The following is a 16,488-nucleotide window of genomic DNA, read 5'->3' as shown; positions in this document are numbered from 1 at the left end:
TTGGTATAATACCTTAACCCCATGCGACATACCACAAGTGGATGTGAAGTGGTATAGAGCAGTATTTTCTTAAAAAAACCTGAAAGTTCAGTATCTGAGATGCAAGCCTAGATTAGATGTTTTGGTGAAAGAAAACCCTCCACTCAGTTTTGAGAATTATCTGCTCTATATAGATTTACCACAGAGTACCTTACTGTTTGTATTTCTTCATAACTGACATAAAGTCCAAGACATACTCAGTGACTTGGAAATGTTCATGTATCCATCCCCTGACTTGTCTGAATAAAACTGCAAATAAAACTAATTATTTACAGGTATTATACCAAAGAGTTCCATTACTTATGCAACCCATCATCTTGGCTTTTATATTTTTTAATTCATTTATATCAAGTTGTAAAGACTTTCTTTCAGCTTGAGTTTAAGGAAGATAATTTTAGATTATTTTTTTTTAATGACAAATTTAAAAAAGTGTGATATAAGTGTTCCAACACTTTTGGAGGGCACTGTATGTAGACAGGTGTGTGCCTTTCCAAATAAAGTCCAATCAACTAAATTTACCTCATGTGGACTCCAATTAAGCTGTAGAAAAATCTCAAGGATGATCGGTGGAAACAGGATGTACCTGAGCTCAATTTTGAGGCTGTGAATACTTATGGACATGTGATTTCTTAGTTTTTGTTTTTATTTTTTAATACATTTGCAAAAATCTAAAAAAAAAAAACCAAACAAAAAAAAACAAACAAAAACTTTTTTCACACTGTCATTATGGAGTATTGTATGCAAAGGTTTTGAGGAAAAAATGAATTTCATCCATTTTGGAATAAGGTTGCAACATAAAATGTGGAAAAAGAGAAGCACTGTGAATACTTTCCAGATGAACTGTACAATAGCAAGAGAGAGAATGATAATCACATCAGTTAAACTAGTTTTGTTTTTGTGTTTAGCTTCAGCTGGTTTTCAGTGATTCGATGAGGCTCTTGTTGTATTCCGACACCTGCTGCATAACGTTCTTGGCGACTGAAGAATAATCACTCTCCTGTGATTTTGAGGCAATGACTGAGGAGGATGGTACAGTCAAGGAAACAAAAATCTTGAGTGAAAATAACCTGACAGCTGTTAAAGGAAAACTGTGCACATGCCTAAAACAAACTGTTTTAGTAAACATTCATTTTTGATGACTTGTGCAGTTCATGAATTCATAAATAATTATTTGTATTTATGTCATTTCCCAAGTTCAGTTTGGTGTTGACTGTACTGTTCCAAATAGAAGATGGCCCTGATTATAATGGGTGGCTCAGTGGATAAGGTGCTGGCCTGCCAATATCTCGACCAGAGTTTTTTGCTACCGGTCTGTGTCCTTGAACCAGACACTGAGGGCCTGATTTACTAAGATTCTATATCATGAGTGCTGAACTGCGTGGGCTTCTCAGACATTTGCATGTTGGTTTGGTGAAGGTTTTGCAGGTGATTACGCTGAATAACTGTACACGTAATAGCAGGTGATAACGGATTGTAGACAGCAGTATGTAAATTAGATTTTACACGTATTAATGACCATAAGTGCAAAATTATATTGAATCAGTCATCTGCAGCGATGTGAAACAAACACATTTTCACTGAAAATGTCATTTACCAAATCCAAAATGAATGTGCCTTGAAAATGGTTTATCACAGCAGATGTGCAATGATTAGCACAAGTCCAAATTCAGCACTGCTGACTTTAAACCATCAGTTTAAGGTGAGCAGTGCACGTTCACACGACGATGTTAATAGATTCTCTTCACTTTCACATAATTGTAGAGGACGTGATACAGAATGAATGATTATTACGTGAGAGGCTGTTCACGGTCCTGAGACACAGACAGTGGTGCTGACTGATGTCAGGCTGTGCACGTGGGCTGCACTGGACAGATGTGCACAGAACATTCTACTTATCTTTGTATTACACAGAAAGACATGATGAATGTCATTTAATTTTACTTAGGTAGTGGACATTTTGTTAAAAATCAGCCACTATAAATGAATGTCACTCATGGTGTTTTCTGGTTGAAGAAGCCTGAGTGAAAATACAGACTAAATGCATACCTCAACAGTTCACAAAGAATGACTGTGAGTCAGATTTATGAGTCTCTGCACCAGGGCTGTGAAATGAAAATTGTGATATCCGAGGAAAATTCGCAGGGGGTCTGGGGGGCACTGCCCCCCCCCCCCCAGGAGCCGGGGTCTAGGGCCTTGTGGGGCCCCAGAAACCAAATTAAATTTTCATCTACTATTCATTATTCATTCTACAACCCCTGGCAAAAATTATGGAATCACTGGCCTCGGAGGATGTTCATTTTGTTGTTTAATTTTGTAGAAAAAAAGCAGATCACAGACATGACACAAAACTAAAGTCATTTCAAATGGCAACTTTCTGGCTTTAAGAAACACTATAAGAAATCAAGAAAAAAAGATTGTGGCAGTCAGTAACGGTTACTTTTTTAGACCAAGCAGAGGAAAAAAATATGGACTCACTCAATTCTGAGGAATAAATTATGGAATCACCCTGTAAATTTCCATCCCCAAAACTAACACCTGCATCAAATCAGATCTGCTCGTTGACATTAACCCTATGTCATGAAATTGACCCTATGTGTCTTTTTGCAAGGAATGTTTTCACAGTTTTTGCTCTATGGCAAGATGCATTATCTTCTTGAAAAATGAATTCATCATCCTTAAACATCAGAAAAGTGTCCAAAATATCAACGTAAACTTGTGCATTTATTGATGATGTAATGACAGCCATCTCCCCAGTGCCTTTACATGACATGCAGCCCCATATCATCAATGACTGTGGAAATTTACATGTTGTCTTCAGGCAGTCATCTTTATAAATCTCATTGGAACGGCACCAAACAAAAGTTCCAGCATCATCACCTTGCCCAATGCAGATTCGAGATTCATCACTGAATATGACTTTCATCCAGTCATCCACAGTCCACAATTGCTTTTCCTTAGCCCATTGTAACCTTGTTTTTTTTCTGTTTAGGTGTTAATGATGGCTTTCGTTTAGCTTTTCTGTATGTAAATCCCATTTCCTTTAGGCAGTTTCTTACAGTTCGGTCACAGACGTTGACTCCAGTTTCCTCCCATTCGTTCCTCATTCGTTTTGTTGTGCATTTTCGATTTTTGAGACATATTGCTTTAAGTTTTCGGTCTTGACGCTTTGATGTCTTCCTTGGTCTACCAGTATGTTTGCCTTTAACAACCTTCCCATGTTGTTTGTATTTGGTCCCGAGTTTAGACACAGCTGACTGTGAACAACCAACATCTTTTGCAACATTGCGTGATGATTTACCCTCTTTTAAGAGTTTGATAATCCTCTCCTTTGTTTCAACTGACATCTCTCGTGTTGGAGCCATGATTCATGTCAGTCCACTTGGTGCAACAGCTCTCCAAGGTGTGATCACTCCTTTATAGATGCAGACTAACAAGCAGATGTGATTTGATGCAGGTGTTAGTTTTGGGGATGAAAATTTACAGGGTGATTCCATAATTTATTCCTCAGAATTGAATGAGTCCATATTTTTTTCCTCTGCTTGGTCTAAAAAAGTAACCGTTACTGACTGCCACAATCTTTTTTTTCTTGATTTCTTATAGTTTCTTAAAGCCAGAAAGTTGCCATTTGAAATGACTTTAGTTTTGTGTCATGTCTGTGATCTGCTTTTTTTCTACAAAATTAAACAACTGAATGAACATCCTCCGAGGCCGGTGATTCCATAATTTTTGCCAGGGGTTGTACTATTCATCTACTATTGGCCCGACGAATCTAAGCTTTCTAACTTAGATTCAAGATGGCGCCGCTGTGTATGGTCCGCCATCTGCCTCATCTGTTTTTACTGATATTTTTCTGGAGTACTCTGTTTGTCACGTCTTTTGCCTCAGCACAATATGTTTATGATAGAGAAACGCTGTTAAATATCCGTGACGCGGTTGTTAGACATTCTTTCTTTGATTATAAGGGATATTCAAAGACGCCACCACCTCTCCTGGCGTCTGTGCCGGTATACCTACACCGGCTTGTCACAGCATTTCCACGCAACAAGCGCCACAGGCGGCGTGGGAAAAGAGGTGGTTTCCATGTGAAAGTCAAGTCCTACCTGGCTTCTGCAGATGAAAGTGCTCCCCGCTGCCCAGCGTATGGATACTGTGTGGATTTATAAGTCCATATCAGCTACCGATGGCTCTTACAGACTGCTCCTGGGACCAGCTGCACACTTCCGCATTGGCGTTACGCTAAGACCCAGAGACGGGGCAGTGTACCGGGGAATCTCCGCCCGCTCAGCCGCGCGGAGCAGCAAAACGAGCGCGCCATCTCCATACAAGGCGCGCTAGTGAATACTAGGTCCCTTTCCAACAAGACTTTTATACTTAAGGATTTTATTTTAACACATAAGTTGGACCTACTTTTATTGAATGAGACATGGGTAAAAGCTGGCGATAACAGCACTTTTACTGAACTCATCCCGGCTGGGTACTCATTCTTCAGTGCACCACGGCTCTCCGGACGTGGTGGGGGCGTGGCCACTCTCTTCAGAGCTTCAGCTGTCATTTAGTTCCAATACAGCACTATTCTAGTTTTGAATTACAATCATGTATAATTAACTTTGCCTCTCCTGTGCTTTGCGTCGTCATATACCGCCCCCCTAAATATAATAAGGATTTTATGACTGACTTTTCAGAGTTTTTATCAGATATAATGCCTAAATATGATAATACACTCATCTGTGGGGACTTTAACATACATGTTTGTTGTGCCTCAAATCAGTTGGGCAATGACTTCAAAAGCCTCTTGGACTCTTTTGGTCTATTACAATCAGTGCATGGCTCCACACATCAATTCGGTCATACACTAGACTTAGTCATTTCACATGGACTTTCCCTGGCTCTTAGTAATACAGCAGTTGCTCCTATCTCAGATCACCTTCCTGTTATTTTTGAATTTACAGCTCCTGTCAATACCCCCAGGCCCTCCATACCAGCCCGCTCCCGCCGCACCATCACCCCCTTGACTGTAGGGGACTTTGAGGCTGCTTTTAGAGACACTGCACTTTATTGCACAGAGGATGTGGCCTCCTCCCTTAGTCCAGATGAGTTCATCTCATATTTTAATACCACATGCTCTGATATTTTAGATACTGTGGCACCTTTTAAATCCAGATCCACCAAACCCAAACCAGACCCCTGGCTCAATGACACCACCCGTGCCTTACGCCGTCACTGTAGACAGGCTGAGCGGAGATGGAGAAAGGACAGGCTTCAGGTGTTCTTGGAAATGTTACGGGATAGCCTTACAGAGTATCAGAATGCTGTGAAGGAGGCAAAAACCCAGTATCTGTCAAGTATTATAGCCAGTAGTTCTAACTGAGAGTGTTATTTGACACAATCAAGTCAGTTTTAAACCCACCCACCATATTGTCTGACATTTCGCAGGCTACATGTGAAAAATTTCTCAAGTTTTTTATAGAGAAAGTAGCCACTGTCAGACAGAATATTTTAAACTGTAACACGGTTTTTAATAGCCTTTACACTCTACCTGAACCATCTGCTGTTTTTAATAGTTTTGAGCCGGTTACTCTGATACTTCTCACTGAGGTTGTCCAGAGCATTACACCCAGTTACTGCTCATTGGACACTATTCCAGGAAAGGTTTTTAAAGAGGCTTTTAACACTGTGGGTCCGAGCTTGCTCTCTTTTATTAATAGCTGCCTCAGCTCCGGGACAGTTCCAGCCCAATTTAAACATGCTGCAGTTAGGCCTCTTCTTAAAAAGCCCAACCTAGATCCCTCAGTTTTATCTAATTTTAGACCAGTGTCAAATTTATCGTTTTTATCTAAGGTTTTAGAAAAAGTTGTTTTTAATCAGTTGCAATCGTTTTTAGAACACAACTCTGTTTTAGATCAATTTCAGTCGGGTTTTAGATCTCGACATAGCATTGAGTCAGCTCTTTTAAAAGTACAAAATGATATTCTTTTATCGTTGGACTCTAAAAAACCTGTGCTGCTGGTGATGTTGGATCTAACAGCTGCGTTTGATACTGTGGACCACTCAATCCTCCTCACATGTCTGTCCCAGCAGGTTGGCCTCCGGGGGACTGTCTTGGAGTGGTTTCAGTCTTATTTGACCAACAGGACTTTCAGGGTGATGGTTAATGACGTCTCCTCCTCCACAGTTCCTCTGACCACTGGTGTGCCCCAGGGCAGTATCCTCGGACCGCTCTTGTTCTCTTTGTACATGCTTCCACTGAGTTCAGTCATCACCAAACACAATCTTCAGTTTCATTTTTATGCCGATGACCTCCAGATTTATATGCCAGTTGTGCCTAATAATAGAAGTGCTTTGGACTCCATACATAGCTTTTTTTTAAGGATATTAAGGACTGGCTGGCTCAGAATTTTCTGCACCTTAATGAAGCCAAAACAGAGTGTATTCTGTTTGGAGCTAAAACTAACTCTGATCCAGATCTTGGCTCCCTGGCTCCTTATCGTAAGGCTGTGGTAAGGAACCCTGGTGTGCGGTTTGACGACTGTTTAAAATTTGAGAAACAAATTGACAGTGTGGTAAGAGCCAGTTTTTTCCAGCTGAGACTCCTGGCAAAAGTCAAACCCTTTCTAAGCCAAAAGGACCTTGAAAAGGCTATGCATGCTTTTATCAGTTCCCGGATTGACTATTGCAATGCACTTTATGTTGGTATCACTCAAGGCTCTCTAAACCGACTCCAACTGGTCCAGAATGCTGCTGCTCGCCTGTTGACCAATACCAGGAAGCACAGCCACATCACTCCTGTACTTTACTCCCTGCACTGGCTTCCAGTCCGTTTTAGAGTTGATTTTAAACTGTTAATGTTTGTTTTTAAAGCTGTAAATGGCATTGCACCTTCTTATTTATGTGACCTGTTAAAAACACACAACCCTGTCAGAGCACTTTGGTCTGCTGACCAAAACTTTGAGGTTCCCAGGTCCAGGTCCAAACAATGGGGTGACCGTTCTTTTGCAGTAGCAGGTCCTAAGTTGTGTAATGCATTACCTCCTGAACTGAGGTCCATTAATAGCTTGCCTCTGTTTAAAGCTAAGTTAAAAACATACTTGTTCAGGGCAGCTTTTTGCACATAATTGCTTTGACACTTTTTTGTCTATTTTTATTCTATTTTGGATGCTCTTATTGTGTTTTATTGTGTTTTTCGTACTTTTCTTTTTATTTTATCTCTAGCTGGTGCTACTGGAAAGCACTTTGGTTCAGTGAAAACTGTTGTAAAGTGCTATAGAAATAAAACTTGATTGATTGATCTACTGATACATTTTCAACATCTCCTGGAAGAACAAATCTAAAAAAAAAAAAATTGTGTATATTTAAATGATCCTAGATTCAACCTTTCATTTGAACCGTCAATGATCATGTTGAAATAACAGAATATGACATGGAAGTAGGACCTGGTATGATTTTCCTTTTAATTATAAACCAAATTATGCATTAACTCAGAACAATTAAACTACATGAAATTCATGAAGACTGAAAAGACTGTTAAAGTATTTCAAAAACCACAGCTATAGCTTGTAGAATATTTTAAAAATCAGGGTAAAATATCAATAAAATACCTTATAATAAAAAGCCATACATGTAAATCCACTCCTGTAAATCCACTCAAAGCCACAATGTCTTTTCCCATGAAAAAGTCTACATTAATAAAAACTAATTTACATTGTTGCGTAAATTCATGTAGCCTAAATTCATTCGAAGCCACAGTCTTTTTTTTCAATGAAAGTCTAGATTAATGAAAAAAAAAGGCACATAATCTTTTCTGAAATTCTGTTTGAACAGCACAATGTTTATTTTCCAGAGAGAGAAAAAAAATCTTACCAGTTCGCTTTCCCCGTTCATCTTTCAAGTGTGTTCATGAAGCCAGCAACAATTACACGGATTCTTGTCCTTATCAGACGTTTTCAAACCGTCTTTATCGACATCTTCGCTCTGTCTGATGTCGCTCCGTGACACAGACATGCTGCAAAGTTGTTCTTTTTAAAACTTGAAAGTTCTAAAAGTTTGCGATGTCCACATGCTACTTTTAGCTAAGTTTCGCACAGGAGCCACACAGTGTCACCTCAGCAACCAACCAGTCCCGCTTTACGACAATTGTCGTAACAGCCAGGCTTTGAGTGGCGTTTATTCTCCTCGAAACTCCGCGGATCCGAGGAAACTGATTTGTATCTGTAACACACAGATCAGTGTCCGCGGACTTATAAAACTTGCATGATGTCGTAAAAAAGAACGCTTTGTGATAAGCATTTTAAAAACTCAGTAACGATCACAATTAAAAAGTACAACACTACCGCCCTCGCCCCCCTCCTCATGATGAAATCCGCGGAATCCCGCGGATCCGCGGAGTTTTCACAGCCCTGCTGCACTGATCACTTACCAACTGCAAGACTGGGTAAGTTAGCACCAAGTTTTCAAATGTGCTAAATTGCAGACACAATCTTAGCCCCTGAAATTGCTAAACAATCACAATCATGGGGTAAGATGGCTGAAGCCACAATTTTCCAGAAGATACTCACGGACATCTTCCACAAGGGGAAAAGCCACAGAAGGTCATTGTAAACAGGCAGAGCTTTTAGCAGAGTTCTGGATCCAAGCATCAAGTTGACTGGAGGGGAAAAGTGTGTTTGGAAAAGATGCACAAGCAACAGGGATGACTACAGACTTGAGAACATTGTCAGGCAAAGCTGATTCAAGAACTTGGGGAGCTTCAGAGGGAGTGGACTGAGACTGAAGTCAGTGCATCAAGAGCCATTACACAGAGATGTGTCCGGGAAATGGGCTACAAGTGCTGTATTCCTGGTGTCAAACCACTCCTCAACCAGAGACAATGGCAGAAGCATCTTACTGAGGAGCTGAGCCGAGGAGAAAAAGAACTGTCAAAAGTCTTCTTTTCAGACAAAAGTAAATTTAGCATTTCATTTGAAAATCAAGGTCCCAGAGTCTAGAGAAGGAGTGAAAAGGTACAGAATCTTGGAGTGCAGTGTGAAGGTTCCACATAGTGGAGCAGATAAGTAAGACTTTTGGCCAGAATTGTTCACATGGTTATGCAAGCATCAGATTTGACATGAATGTTCTACATAATAATAATAGGATAAATAATATTATAGGATTAATAAATGGAATAGTTTTGACTGTGTTGAATGCTTGGTTTGCAGAGTAAATGTCAAACAATGTTGACGTACATTGGATTCTATGACATGTGACGTATGTTACCTTGTAACATGACAACTTAGCATGACATGGTGCAAACTATTCCTTTTTAAAAACCCTATTAACTCAACCAATAATTTGCATCACATTTGACAAAAATTGGAGGAACTTTAACTTTTGACCCCTGTACAAACTGAAACTGACCTTTCTTACCATTCTTGCTGTTTTTACCCCATAACTCCATAACATTCAGTCATAGATAGCCCAAACTATACCTTTTTGGAACCTTTGTGATCAGACGCATAATGTGGTATAGCTTTCAGTATGATTGGAGCATTTTTAAATTTTGACACGTGTGTAATTCTTCATTGACCCCTACCTGGCCATCATATTGGATTTTCACATGGCCAGCACTTTTTTCCCCAAACACTGATTTATGAAGAACATTCATGCCAAATCTGATGCTTGCATAACTATGTCAAGGATTGTTTCAGTTATCTGCTGCACTGTCAGTGAAGATTTGGCACCATGTCATCTACTGATGTTGATCCACTGTGTTTTATCAAGTCCAAAGTCAACCCAACCCTCAACCAGGAGATTTTAGAACACTTCATGATTCCATCTGTTGACAAGCTGTATGGAGATGCTGATTTCCTTTTCCAGCAGGGCCTGGCACCTGCACACAGTGCCAAAACTACTAGTACCTGCTTTGCTGACCATGGTATTGCTGTACTTGACTGACCCCATAGGAGGTACTTCATAGATTCTCCATGCAGTATTGTCAAGAGGAAGATAAGAGACATCAGAAGTAACAATCCAGATGAGCTGAAGGCTGCTATCAAAGCAACATGGACTTTCAGAACACCTCAGTAGTGCCACAGGCTGATCGCCTCCAAGCCACACTGCACTGAAGCAGGAATTCATTCAAAAGGAGCTGCAAGTACTGAGTGAACAAATGAACATACCGTTCAGAAATTTGACATTTCTGGATTATAAATCCTTTTTTAAACTGACCATCTGAAATATTCTAATATGTTGAGATATGCATTTTAATTTTTTGGGAGCTGTAGGTCATAATTATCAAAATTCAAATCAAAGAATGAGTGAAACATTTTAGTTTCCATTTATTAAAACTAGAATATGTAAAATGTTCACTCTCTGCAATACCTGACCAAATATATTGAACTTTAACAAAATTCTATTTTTTTAGATGCACTTGAACTTTCTGATGTCAGAAACTTGCAAGATAATTTGCAGTGCCCTCTAGTGGATATTTTGCTTAACATCCATGCCAGTGTGAAGGATGAATCAGCATGTATAAATGAGCAATAGAGGGTGCATCACTTTAGCCCCGTGGGGGATAATCCTTTCACAGGTATTTGGCACCACTTAATGTTGCAGATGTAATGAAAAGTAAAAGTCTATAACCTGAATATATATTTTCCAAATGCAGTAGGGAGAGAGAGAGAGAGAGAGAGAGAGAGAGAGAGAGAGAGAGAGAGAGAGAGAGAGAGAGAGAGAGAGAGAGAGAGAGAGAGAGAGAGAGAGAGAGAGAGAACCCCCCCCAAAAAATCATCTTATGTACTTGAAAATCCTGTCATTTCACAACTACTAACCATCATATTTTAGAAGGATACACTCTTTCATAACAAAGTTGTTCTGCTCCAGGTGCTGCCATCTCCTCTCTAGGTTTGTTAACTAAAGAAAAAGAACAAAACAATTAGAAATCATGAGCACGTACAGACAACATTTAAACACTGGGCATTGATAAATAATATGCATGCTTATTTTCCATATGTCTGGATTGGCATATATAATTACAAGATATCCCACAATATGTGTCAGATCTTGAAAGTGTGTAGGTAAGTAAGTGCCTTCGGCTGCTCCCTTGTTTTCACTCGGGGGTCACCACAGCAGATCTAATGTTAATTTGGCACAAGTTCTACACCAGATGCCCTTCCTGACGTAACTCCAAATTACACAGAGAAGAGACAGAGGTGGAGTTTGAATGTTTACTCAGACAAAATGTGGTTTGTCAGACCACTCTTTTTTTTGTGCAGCTGCTGAGTGATTTATGTTGAATCACAACTTTTCAAAAAGGGAGATATCACTCCAGAGCTCCTTTTCAGGCAACAAATCGATAATGAAGACTCATCACTTTGACAAAGGAAAATGGAGACGCTTGTTTTGGCCACTTTGAGCTGTACGACATGGGCTGTGTCCCAACTGAGGGGCTACACCCTTCTAAGGTTGAAATCAATGGCCACATATGTCATAAGTGGTGCGACCACACTGTCCCACCTGCTTGGAGTGTGGCAGACCTGTGCAGCCTTCTTGTTCCAAAAAAACCCCAAGGCTGTAACAGGCGTGTCCTTCGCAGCCCAAATAACTCCATGACTCATTTTGCGATTGTTCACCCCAGAGTCCGTAATTAAGAGAGTAACGTCAATCAATCAATCAATCAATTTTTTTATATAGCGCCAAATCACAACAAACAGTTGCCCCAAGGCGCTTTATATTGTAAGGCAAGGCCATACAATAATTATGTAAAACCCCAACGGTCAAAACGACCCCCTGTGAGCAAGCACTTGGCTACAGTGGGAAGGAAAAACTCCCTTTTAACAGGAAGAAACCTCCAGCAGAACCAGGCTCAGGGAGGGGCAGTCTTCTGCTGGGACTGGTTGGGGCTGAGGGAGAGAACCAGGAAAAAGACATGCTGTGGAGGGGAGCAGAGATCGATCACTAATGATTAAATGCAGAGTGGTGCATACAGAGCAAAAAGAGAAAGAAACAGTGCATCATGGGAACCCCCCAGCAGTCTACGTCTATAGCAGCATAACTAAGGGATGGTTCAGGGTCACCTGATCCAGCCCTAACTATAAGCTTTAGCAAAAAGGAAAGTTTTAAGCCTAATCTTAAAAGTAGAGAGGGTGTCTGTCTCCCTGATCTGAATTGGGAGCTGGTTCCACAGGAGAGGAGCCTGAAAGCTGAAGGCTCTGCCTCCCATTCTACTCTTACAAACCCTAGGAACTACAAGTAAGCCTGCAGTCTGAGAGCGAAGCGCTCTATTGGGGTGATATGGTACTACGAGGTCCCTAAGATAAGATTCAAAACCTTATAAGTAAGAAGAAGAATTTTAAATTCTATTCTAGAATTAACAGGAAGCCAATGAAGAGAGGCCAATATGGGTGAGATATGCTCTCTCCTTCTAGTCCCCGTCAGTACTCTAGCTGCAGCATTTTGAATTAACTGAAGGTATAGTTTGGACAATCTGTGACTGAATGTTCTGGAGTTATGAGGTAAAAGCAGCATTAATGGTGACAAAGGTCAGTTTCAGTTTGTACAGGGGTCAAAAGTTGAAGTAGCTGCATTAATTTTGCTCCAGCTTGTATTTGTGCTGAATTTAATGCTTGTATCACCATTTGAAGGGTTGTTTCAGTTATCTGCTGCACTAAAATCAACCAGCTGTTAGTTAGTTTAAACATGTGCAGATAAGCCAACCAAAATTAAAGGAGAAATGCTGCTTTTAACAACCTGGACCTCATTTCTTACATAAAATGCAGTCGTTTACTCACCAATATAAGTTTGGTGTGATTAGAAGTCCATAGTTCAAATGACATGTTCAGTTCAAATCTGGAGCAAACATTTTTCTTCTTCTATTAAGGTGGATTAGAACCTTTTGTGGTACACAGCACCAACTACTGGACAGAAGGAACCTAGCAGTCAATGTGACTCACTGATTTGAAAATGCAGCTCTTTCAACCAGATGTGTGGTGCCGTGATATGTAAATCATCTGTGTCCAATCAGATTTCATGAGTGTCCAGCGAAGCCTCCGCTATAGCTCCACCCATGCCAGGAAGTGTTTGACATTTGAACATTTCCTGTTTCACTGTGACTGATAAATTGGCACTTCCTGTTTGAGTGTGAGCTTGTCACTGAGTTCCTGCGAGATTCCATGGGATCTCATCTGTCAATGCAGGAAGTGTTTGACATTTGAACATTTCCTGTTTTCACTGTGGATTTGAAAATTGGCACTTCTTGTTTAATTTGTACCTTTGTTACTTTGCACATCCAGACTGCTCGGAGTTTTTAATGGAAATACATTGTGATCGGACTGGACATTTTATCCGATGTGAAAAGTCAGTTCTACAAAATTCATTATATACAGTGTTTATTACATGAAAAACAATACAAAAACTTTGGGACTTTTTTTGTCCGGTGACTGCGAATATCCGCTTTATACGATAACGATTTAGGTGAGTTTTACTTTACATGGGACTGAACAATAAATTTACCTCTTAAAGCTTTGACGATGAAGTCACTTCCATCCCACACAGCTGACTTTATTTACCCAAATTTTCCTTCTATTCAGATCTGAAGGGAATCTGTACATCTTGAAGCCCTTGTCTATTTGTGCATCCAAACACACAGCAACCCAGCATTTTCAGTGAATAAATAAATAAAATAACTGGATTTACATGCAGACAGATTAACAGTGAACACTATTTTAGCTCCAAGATGGCACCACAAGTCACATGACATTTTTTCGACTCGTCATGTCGCTACTCTCTCAATTAAGGGACTCTAGTTCCCCCTTTCCGCCCCAACAAAAAGACAAAATGGTTGATGAACAGAAATAAATAAAGAATTTCAGGCTCCATATGTACAATAGTAAGTAATGTTCATAAGTATAAATAGGTATCAACAAATGGTTATTTTTTTCTCATGGATGAAAACATCAGGATGAAGTAGACCCCAGTGCTTTTCTGCAATAATAATAAACAGATAAATAAAAATCAAATTTAAAAAATGTAGCTCACCAACAGACATTTTTCAGATCATTTTATTTATATATCTCCAAATCACAAGTCATCTCAAGGCACTATACAAGCAAGGTCTAGAGTCCATCAAACATGAATCTGCTGCAAATAGTGACTTATCCGCAAGCCATTAATGAAAATTTATGCAAACTGTAAATAATTTATGCAAACCATTAATAATTTTGCTGCAAACTATGAATAAAATAAATGGTAAATGGACTGCATTTATATACGTCTTTTCCATCTGCATCAGATCCTCAAAGCGCTTTACACATCAATGCCTCACATTCACCCTGATGTCAGGCTGCTGCCATGTAAGGTGCCCACTAAACTAAAAATATCCCACAAAACGTGAATGCAGGTCTCACAAAATGTAAGTCGCAAAATATGAATATCATTCATGAATCTGATATATATTTTCTTTCAGTTTAAGTAGTTTACAAATTTCAGTTTATGGATCAATTACTTCGGGAAATCTGTGACAAAGCTGTGGTACTGTATAAAGAAATCAGGAGTGCCTGAGGAGTATGTCAAGGGCAGTAAAGCTTTTTCTGATTGTTAAAGCTGTGAGATAAGCAACAGGACTCACAGATGGGTTAAAGATAAAGGTAGGATTAAGTTTTGGATGAACAAAGAGCAGAGCAACCACAAACAGGTTAGACAACAGAAAGTATACACGAAGTCAGGTGGGTGGCTGTGCGTTTGACAGAGCAGTCTGCCCCGAGACTTCAGAAAAAACCCTCCCAGGAGCTAGTACAGCGGGCAGCAGCAAGGATGGAAGTCCAGGAAAAGGGCCCAGTTGCCAATGCAGGGTTGGAAAAAATGTGTGGGACCACCATTTCCCAAGGAACAGGAACAGCTGAAGCACAATGACCCTTGGCTGTCTCAAAGACTGGAGTGGACTCTGGTGGTGTTGCTGTATCCTCTGGAGTGGACTTCAATGAATGAATGAATTCTGGAGCAATGAAAACAATAGAGAGTCTACTAACGAGTAGTATCTCTATGTGGCATGAAAGTAGCAGTCTTGCAGACAGGAAGGCACTGGGGAGGGTTGTGAAGGCAGCAGAGAAGATTATCGGGGCCAGGCTGCTGACTATTGGTGAACTGGCAGAACAACGCTGCTTGTCAAGGACAAGGATAATCAGGGGCACTTCACTGTTTTCCCGAATTGGGAGCTGGTTCCACAGGAGAGGAGCCTGAAAGCTGAAGGCTCTGCCTCCCATTCTACTCTTACAAACCCTAGGAACTACAAGTAAGCCTGCAGTCTGAGAGCGAAGTGCTCTATTGGGGTGATATGGTACTATGAGGTCCCTAAGATAAGATGGGACCTGATTATTCAAAACCTTATAAGTAAGAAGAAGAATTTTAAATTCTATTCTAGAATTAACAGGAAGCCAATGAAGAGAGGCCAATATGGGTGAGATATGCTCTCTCCTTCTAGTCCCCGTTAGTACTCTAGCTGCAGCATTTTGAATTAACTGAAGGCTTTTCAGGGAACTTTTAGGACAACCTGATAATAATGAATTACAATAGTCCAGCCTAGAGGAAATAAATGCATGAATTAGTTTTTCAGCATCACTCTGAGACAAGACCTTTCTAATTTTAGAGATATTGCGCAAATGCAAAAAAGCAGTCCTACATATTTGTTTAATATGCACTTTGAATGACATATCCTGATCAAAAATGACTCCAAGATTTCTCACAGTATTACTAGAGGTCAGGGTAATGCCATCCAGAGTAAGGATCTGGTTAGACACCATGTTTCTAAGATTTGTGGGGCCAAGTACAATAACTTCAGTTTTATCTGAGTTTAAAAGCAGGAAATTAGAGGTCATCCATGTCTTTATGTCTGTAAGACAATCCTGCAGTTTAGCTAATTGGTGTGTGTCCTCTGGCTTCATGGATAGATAAAGCTGGGTATCATCTGCGTAACAATGAAAATTTAAGCAATGCCGTGTAATAATACTGCCTAAGGGAAGCATGTATAAAGTGAATAACATTGGTAGTAGCACAGAACCTTGTGGAACTCCATAATTAACCTTAGTCTGTGAAGAAGATTCCCCATTTACATGAACAAATTGTAATCTATTAGATAAATATGATTCAAACCACCACAGCGCAGTGCCGTTAATACCTATGGCATGCTCTAATCTCTGTCATTTGTAACCTTCACTAATGCTGTTTCTGTACTATGATGAATTCTAAAACCTGACTGAAACTCTTCAAATAGACCATTCCTCTGCAGATGATCAGTTAGCTGTTTTACAACTACCCTTTCAAGAATTTTTGAGAGAAAAGGAAGGTTGGAGATTGGCCTATAATTAGTAATGGTTTAATTACTGCCACCTTAAAAGCCTGTGGTACATAGCCAACTAATAAAGATAGATTGATCATATTTAAGATCGAAGCATTAAATAATGGTAGGGCTTCCTTGAGCAGCCT

General features: G+C 39.9%; 1 protein-coding gene and 1 long non-coding RNA gene across 2 annotated transcripts in view; both read right to left on the bottom strand.

The window, feature by feature from the left end:
• Positions 1–943: 943 nt before the first annotated feature.
• Positions 944–16,488, bottom strand: part of ift74 (intraflagellar transport 74) — a 137,743-nt gene continuing 122,198 nt past the window's right edge. The window contains exons 19-20 of the mRNA XM_034172843.1: positions 10,863–10,923; positions 944–1,056 (exon numbers count right to left, since the gene is read on the bottom strand). Coding sequence (XP_034028734.1) covers positions 947–1,056; positions 10,863–10,923 — 171 coding nt within the window. The 3' untranslated portion in view covers positions 944–946. The remainder of the gene's footprint in view (positions 1,057–10,862; positions 10,924–16,488) is intronic.
• On the bottom strand, positions 6,770–9,039 carry LOC117512690. Its single transcript, XR_004561359.1, has 3 exons — positions 8,950–9,039; positions 7,781–7,783; positions 6,770–6,780 (listed from the first exon to the last, which is right to left on the bottom strand). It is a non-coding gene; the product is annotated as an uncharacterized LOC117512690 (long non-coding RNA).

Source organism: Thalassophryne amazonica, chromosome 1 (genome assembly GCF_902500255.1).
Source record: "Thalassophryne amazonica chromosome 1, fThaAma1.1, whole genome shotgun sequence".
Classification (NCBI taxonomy): domain Eukaryota; kingdom Metazoa; phylum Chordata; class Actinopteri; order Batrachoidiformes; family Batrachoididae; genus Thalassophryne; species Thalassophryne amazonica.
This window is presented reverse-complemented; position numbering and strand designations above follow the sequence as displayed.